Source organism: Coregonus clupeaformis, chromosome 17 (assembly GCF_020615455.1).
Source record: "Coregonus clupeaformis isolate EN_2021a chromosome 17, ASM2061545v1, whole genome shotgun sequence".
NCBI classification, from domain to species: domain Eukaryota; kingdom Metazoa; phylum Chordata; class Actinopteri; order Salmoniformes; family Salmonidae; genus Coregonus; species Coregonus clupeaformis.
Window position 1 is genome coordinate 550,124 of NC_059208.1, and position 8,105 is coordinate 558,228.

Consider the following 8,105-nt stretch of genomic DNA (forward strand, 5'->3'; position numbering starts at 1 on the left):
GTTTAACATGATTTTTTTATGACTACCTCATCTCTGTACCCCACACATACAATTATCTATAAGGATGGGGTGAATAACAGGGCATTATCTGATTGTCATATTTTGCTGATGATTGTTAAATTGTAAAATAAATGCCAATAATGATATTGTAAAAAAAGAAATTCAATTATCTGTAAGGTCCCTCAATCGAGCAGTGCATTTCAAACACAGATTCAACCACAAAGACCAAGGAGGTTTTCCAATGCCTTGCAAAGAATGTCACCTAGTGGTAGATGGGTAAAGAAAAAGCAGACATTAAATATCCCTTTGAGCATGGTGAAGTTATTAATTACACTTTGGATGGTATATTAATACACCCAGTCACTACAAAGATACAGGCGTCCTTCCTAACTCAGTTGGGATTTCACCATGAGGCCAATGGTGACTTTAAAATAGTTAAAGAGTTTAATGGCTGTGGTAGGAGAAAACTGAAGATGGATGGATCATGACTGGCACTGTCTATTCTGTCTTACACTTAGGGAACAAATTACAGGCCAAATACAACACAGACACAGGTCAGACAAATGTGACAAAGATACAGTTTGGGAAAGCCAGTGTTTATTCACAACAGTAAGACTTATTTATAAAAATGACGTATAGAAAAGCATCCATTTCTGCTTCTCTTTCTCCTAGTCCTGTCCTCATTTCTTGGCGGTAGACTTCATGGTGTGAAGCTGGTAGATCTGTTCACAGGCGATGGAGAGGCCCACCACCAGAGAGACAAACTCCTCGAAGTTCACCTTCCCATCTCCATTCTGGTCCAGATCCTTCATGATCTTGTCTATGGCGGCTGGGTCCTTCTGGGACTGAGAGGGAAGGTGAGATGGAGGAGATGAAGAGAGTGAGTAAGCGAGAGAGAGCGAGAGAGAGCGAGAGAGAGCAAGAGAGAGCGAGAGAGAGTGAGAGAGAGCGAGAGAGAGAGCGAGAGCAAGAGAGAGCAAGAGAGAGCAAGAGAGAGCGAGAGAGAGAGAGAGAGAGCGAGAGAGAACGAGAGAGCGCGAGAGAGAGCGAGAGAGCGCGAGAGAGAGCGAGAGAGCGCGCAAGAGAGAGAGCAAGAGAGCAAGAGCGAGAGAGCAAGAGAGAGAGAGAGCGAAAGCGAGAGAGAGCGAGAGAGTTAAAGAGCGAGAGAGCGAGAGAGAGCGAGAGAGAGCGAGAGAGAGAGAGAGAGAGCAATAGATGAGAGAAGGGGAGAGGAGGTTAGATTGACTTTGGATACTCTTTATTCTAACAAATTGAGAGAAATCAGAACGAGAGGGAAAGGGAGTGAGATGAGCAACAGAGAGAAAGTGTAGAGGGACAGTGAGATAAAAACAGAGGGATAGAAAAGAGAGAGAGAGATGAATGTCTCTGGTACCTTGAGGAAGCTGGCCAGTTCTGTCTGCATGAGTTCTTTCAGCTCCTTCTTGCTCAGTGTGTTGCAGTCACCGTCCTTGTCGGCATAGCGATGGAACACCTTGATCAGGGACTCCATGGAACTCTCCAACTGAGACGGCATGACTGCAGAGATATTGATACACTGAGGAGGGGAGAGAGAGGGAGGGGGAGATTGGAGGGGAGAGAGGGAGGGGAGGGGAGAGAGGGAGGGAGGGAGGGGAGAGGGTGGGATGGTGTAAATTACAGTGGCAAATACATAGTACAGTGAGTGTCTTGATGGCACTAATATGCAAACTAATAGCGAACTATCCCTTTGCAGCAAACTAACTAACAATGCACATTTAGGGAGGATGGGAGTTGGCTTTCTTTGTCTCTGTAAGCACAGTCTTTGGCTGCTGTTACTTCCTGGCAATTAAACTGTCATCTTCCACTCTTTTACACATTCCCTCTACCTCCGACCCCTCCTCTTTCTTTTGATGCCTCCCCCTTTCTTTGGTAACATCCAACATCTCTAGCTGTATAGACTGTCCTTTAACCTCTGTCATAGCTGGACCATGTGACACATCATCATAACTGTCAACGTTTGGGGATTTAGGGATGGAGACGGGGTGTGACAGGAGAGGAAAGGGTTTTGCAACAGTCCAGTGTAAAGAAATTAGGCTGTTGCCAATTACATTTTACATTTTAGTCATTTAGCAGACGCTCTTATCCAGAGCGACTTACAGTTGGTGAATACATATATATACAGTGGGGGAAAAAAGTATTTAGTCAGCCACCAATTGTGCAAGTTCTCCCACTTAAAAAGATGAGAGAGGCCTGTAATTTTCATCATAGGTACACGTCCACTATGACAGACAAATTGAGATTTTTTTTCTCCAGAAAATCACATTGTAGGATTTTTTATGAATTTATTTGCAAATTATGGTGGAAAATAAGTATTTGGTCAATAATAAAAGTTTCTCAATACTTTGTTATATGCCCTTTGTTGGCAATGACACAGGTCAAACATTTTCTGTAAGTCTTCACAAGGTTTTCACACACTGTTGCTGGTATTTTGGCCCATTCCTCCATGCAGATCTCCTCTAGAGCAGTGATGTTTTGGGGCTGTCGCTGGACAACACAGACTTTCAACTCTCTCCAAAGATTTTCTATGGGGTTGAGATCTGGAGATTGGCTAGGCCACTCCAGGACCTTGAAATGCTTCTTACGAAGCCACTCCTTCGTGGCCCGGGCGGTGTGTTTGGGATCATTGTCATGCTGAAAGACCCAGCCACGTTTCAATGCACTCTAGCAAACTTCAGACGGGCCTGGACATGTACTGGCTTAAGCAGGGGGACACGTCTTGCACTGCAGGATTTGAGTCCCTGGCGGCGTAGTGTGTTACTGATGGTAGGCTTTGTTACTTTGGTCCCAGCTCTCTGCAGGTCATTCACTAGGTCCCCCCGTGTGGTTCTGGGATTTTTGCTCACCGTTCTTGTGATCATTTTGACCCCACGGGATGAGATCTTGCGTGGAGCCCCAGATCGAGGGAGATTATCAGTGGTCTTGTATGTCTTCCATTTCCTAATAATTGCTCCCACAGTTGATTTCTTCAAACCAAGCTGCTTACCTATTGCAGATTCAGTCTTCCCAGCCTGGTGCAGGTCTACAATTTTGTTTCTGGTGTCCTTTGACAGCTCTTTGGTCTTGGCCATAGTGGAGTTTGGAGTGTGACTGTTTGAGGTTGTGGACAGGTGTCTTTTATACTGATAACAAGTTCAAACAGGTGCCATTAATACAGGTAACGAGTGGAGGACAGAGGAGCCTCTTAAAGAAGAAGTTACAGGTCTGTGAGAGCCAGAAATCTTGCTTGTTTGTAGGTGACCAAATACTTATTTTCCACCATAATTTGCAAATAAATTCATAAAAAATCCTACAATGTGATTTTCTGGATTTTTTTTCCTCAATTTGTCTGTCATAGTTGACGTGTACCTATGATGAAAATTACAGGCCTCTCTCATCTTTTTAAGTGGGAGAACTTGCACGATTGGTGGCTGACTAAATACTTTTTTTCCCCACTGTATATATATATTTTTTCATACTGGTCCCCCGTGGGAATCGAACCCACAACCCTGGCATTGCAAACGCCATGCTCTATCAACTGAGCTACATCCCTGCCGGCCATTCCCTCCCCTACCCTGGACAACGCTAGGCCAATTGTGCGCTGCCCATGAGTCTCCCGGTCACGGCCGGCTGCAACAGAGCCTGGATTTGAACCAGGATCTCTAGTGGCACAGCTAGCACTGCGATGCAGTGCCTTAGACCACTGCGCCACTGATTGTGACTTGAACCCGCTGAGAAAAGGCCTAATAGAGTTCTAAAACAAAAACATTGCTTCAATGAAACATGAAAAGGTTAGCCTATATATAGACTACATTATGTCACAATCAGTAAATAGTATGGCCCATCAACCTGCATAGTAAACCATAGAATAACTGATTTTTTAAATCAAAGCAAGTGAAGACTAATGAACATTTTAGCCTACAAGATGAGACAGGATGAGACAGATCAGTAGCTAGTCCCAATTCGAAACAATTACTACAGTTGTGTGAGACATGTTTATTACAGTAGATAACCTACTCCGTTAAACTAAAGACACCAATAGTTGTAGTAGAATAAGTGAAAAACGGTTACTTACCGAACAGAGGTGAGCGGCTAAAAGAACAGGGTGGGGAAGTAGCGTACTGCTCAAGAGCTGTGAGAAAGTATGTTCAGGAATGTTTTGAGAACAGGCAACGCCCGTCTGATTGTGAGTGTGTGTAGCCTATAGTGAGGGTGTGTGTGTGTGTGTGTGTGTGTGTGTGAGAGGGAGGGAGAGTGGGAGGGAGAGAGGGAGGGAGAGGAGAGAGGGGGTTAGAGATTAGACTTGGTGAATTCAACATGAAAAAATAGATTGGGATGAAGTTTGAATTAAATGCCATTTTATTCAGTTACATCTTTATTGTCCCCAGAGAGAAAACACATTTAGATCAGTTGGAGAGTCAATACTGCTGTTCCCATTATGGCTCACCTCTCCCCCTCTGTCCACCACCTCTATCTTATTGTTACAGTATGATCTTAGCCTCTACCTCAGCCCACAGTTGCCTACCACTCCCTGTGTGTTTTGGAACAGAGTCAAGCAGATCAGTATCTATTCTATTCTATAACACAGTTGGCTTGGCAACACCATACAGAGAACAGGACAGAAGCTACTGTGGAAGAGGCTGACATGCCAATAACCATGTAACCATGACCACCATCAATAACCACTTGGTTGTGTATTATATTCTAATGAGCATTGACAAGATTATCCATGATGATATTGGGTGGGTTCAAATCACCAGGAGCTCAGTGACAGTGTGTGTGGATGTGTGTGTGCGTTTATGTGTGTGTATGTTTGTGTGTGTGTGTGTGGGGGGGGTTGGATAGGGTGTGTCCCTGTTGTCAAGGTAACAGAGTACATGCCCTATTGGTTGTGTTCGTCTGTGCTCGCTGTATCTCGTGATGGTCCTTGCTCTGCTGCATTTCTTTAACATCACTCTCTCATGCAGGCTGAAACCTGCCGAAAAACAGGAAAAGTCAAATAAGCCACTCCAGACTCAACGCCTAATGTAGGCCTAGCATTGGCTTTGGGACTGTCATGAATAATGCATTTAACCCTCCCATACTTTCTTTAAAGTCTCACTGCCTCCTTCTCACAAATGATCCCAAAAATATAAAAATTAAATAAAGTTGGTTCAACTCAGTGGCGGGTCATTTTGACCCTAGGACAACGGGGGGGTTAACTGGCACAAGCAGATACAAATAAAAAGCAATGCAATCTCCAAAATTAAGATTGATAAAGTGCAATGCCCTATGTACTGTACACCACAGGAGTTGGCTATATATTGGTCATGTTTAGCATCATCAGTTTAATACAGTATACAGTAGTCCTACTGACCACAAGAAGAAGGAATAGGCAAAGCATATGTTCTTCTGACACATATGTGATGGATATTTCAAGCTGCTGTCCTTTTGCCCCCCAGCATCAGAACAGCACAGCCAGTCACTGATAGTATTTTTGGTATTTTATTAGGATCCCCATTAGCTGTTGAAAAAGCAGCAGCTACTCTTCCTGGGGTCCACACAAAACATGAAACATGATATAATACAGAACATTAATAGACAAGAACAGCTCAAGGACAGAACAACATCATTATTCTTTTTTTTTAAAGGCACACGTAGCCTACATATCAATACATACACACAAACTATCTAGGTCAAATAGGGGAGATGTGTTGTGCCGTGAGGTGTTGCTTTATCTGTTTTCTGAAACCAGGTATGCTGTTTATTTGAGCAATATGAGATGGAACAGAGTTCCATCTAATAATGGCTCTATATAATACTGTACGCTTTCTTGAATTTGTTCTGTCATGAGAATAGTAATGAGAATCAACTCTCCCGCTTCTGGGTCTTGTGTTACATATAGGGATATAAGTAGCCTTTCCTGCAGTCAAATTACCAAACGTGCCCTCTAGTGGTCTCATGGTTGGAATGTTATTAATATTTTTCATAATTTCATAATTTGTAATGAATAAATACAAATTAAAACACTGAAAATCCGGCGTTTCTATGTCAATTTTTTTGTTGCTTTATTTCAGTCTTCTGTGATGTACAGTGCCTTCGGAAAGTATTTAGACCCCTTGACTTTTTCCACATTTTGTTACGTTACAGCCTTATTCTAAAATTGATTAAATTGTTGTTTTTTTCTCTCATCGATCTACACACAATAACCCATAATGACAAAGCAAAAACAGGTTTTTATAAATTTTTGCAAATGTATTTAAAATAAAATACGGAAATATCACATTTACATAATTATTCAGACCCTTTACTCAGTACTTTGGTGAAGCACCTTTGGCAGCGATTATAGCCTCGAGTCTTCTTGGGTATGACGCTACAAGCTTGGCACACCTGTATTTGGGGAGTTTCTCCCATTCTTCTCTGCAGATCCTCTCAAGCTCTGTCAGGTTGGATGAGGAGTGTCGCTGCACAGCTATTTTCAGGTCTCTCCAGAGATGTTCGCTTGGATTCAAGTCCAGGCTCTGGCTGGGCAACTCAAGGACATTCATAGACTTATCCTGAAGCCACTCCTGTGTTATCTTGGCTGTGTGCTTAGGGTCGTTGTCCTGTTGGAAGGTGAACTTTCACCCAGTCTGAGGTCCTGAGTGCTCTGGAGAAGGTTTTTATCAAGGATCTCTCTGTACTTTGCTTCATTCATCTTTCCCTCGATCCTAACTAGTCTCCTATTCCCTGCCACAGAAAAACCTCCCCACAGCATGATGCTGCCACCACCATGCTTCACCGAAGGGATGGTGCCGGGTTTCCTCCAGATGTGATGCTTGGCATTCAGGCCAAAGAGTTCAATCTTGATTTCATCAGACCAGAGAATCTTGTTTCTCATGGTCTGAGAGTCTTTAGGTGCCTTTTGGCAAACTCCAAGCGGGCTGTCATGTGCCTTTTACTGAGGAGTGGCTTCCGTCTGGCCACTCTACCATAAAGTCCTGATTGGTGGAGTGCTGTAGAGATGGTTGTCCTTCTGGAAGGTTCTCCCATCTCTACAGAAGAACTCTAGAGCTCTGTCAGAGTGACCATCGGGTTCTTGGTCACCTCCCTGATCAAGGCCCTTCTCCCCGATTGCTCAGTTTGGCTGGGCGGCCAGCTCTAGGAAGAGTCTTGGTGGTTCTAAACTTCTTCCATTTAAGAATGATGGAGGCCACTGTGTTCTTGGGGACCTTCAATGCTGCAGACAGTTTTTGGTACCCTCCTCGACACAATCCTGTCTCAGAGCTTTGCGGACAATTCCTTCGACCTCACGGCTTGATTTTTGCTCTGACATGCACTGTCAACTGTGGGACCTTACATTGCCTTGCAAAAGCATTCATCCCCCTTGGCATTTTCCCTATTTTGTTGCATTACAACCTGTAATTTAAATGGATTTTTATTTGGATTTCATGTAATGGACATACATAAAATAGTCCAAATTGGTGAAGTGAAATTAAACAAATTACTTGTTTAAAAAAAATTCTAAAAAATTACTAACGGAAAACTGATGCATTCATATGTATTCACCTCCTTTGCTATGAAGGCCCTAAATAAGATCTGGTGCAACCAATTACCTTCAGAAGTCACATAATTAGTTAAATAAAGTCCACCTGTGTGCAATCTAAGTGTCACATGATCTGTCACATGATCTCAGTATACCTGTTCTGAGTCTGCAACACCACTAAGAAAGGGGCACCACCAAGCAAGCGGCACCATGAAGACCAAGGAGCTCTCCAAACAGGTAAGGGACAAAGTTGTGGAGAAGTACAGATCAGGGTTGGGTTATAAAAAAATATCCGAAACTTTGAACATCCCACGGAGCACCATTAAATCCATTATTAAAAAATTGAAAGGATATGGCACCACAACAAACCTGCCAAGAGAGAGCCACCCACCAAAACTCACGGACCAGGCAAGGAGGGCATTAATCAGAGAGGCAACAAAGAGACCAAAGATAACCCTGAAGGAGCTGCAAAGCTCCACAGCAGAGATTGGAGTATCTGTCCATAGGACCACTTTAAGCCGTACACTCGTATGGAAGAAGGTACTCTGGTCAGATGAGACTGAAATTTAGCTTTTTGGCCATCAAG

At 43.4% G+C, this 8,105-nt stretch overlaps 1 protein-coding gene across 1 annotated transcript; it reads right to left on the reverse strand.

The window, feature by feature from the left end:
* Positions 1 to 577: 577 nt before the first annotated feature.
* On the reverse strand, positions 578 to 4,194 carry LOC121543193 (protein S100-A1). Its single transcript, XM_041852901.2, has 3 exons — positions 4,091 to 4,194; positions 1,394 to 1,555; positions 578 to 845 (listed from the first exon to the last, which is right to left on the reverse strand). Exons 2-3 carry the CDS (start codon positions 1,532 to 1,534, stop codon positions 681 to 683), a joined length of 306 nt encoding a protein of 101 aa, XP_041708835.1. The 5' UTR covers positions 1,535 to 1,555; positions 4,091 to 4,194; the 3' UTR covers positions 578 to 680.
* Positions 4,195 to 8,105: the final 3,911 nt, after the last annotated feature.

Coding starts and splice junctions, on each gene's coding strand:
- LOC121543193 (XM_041852901.2), bottom strand. CDS start 1,534: ATGCCGTCTCAGTTGGAGAGTTCCATGGAGTCCCTGATCAAGGTGTTC. Junction 846..1,393: donor AACTGGCCAGCTTCCTCAAG/GTACCAGAGACA, acceptor CTTCCCTCTCAG/TCCCAGAAGGACCCAGCCGC.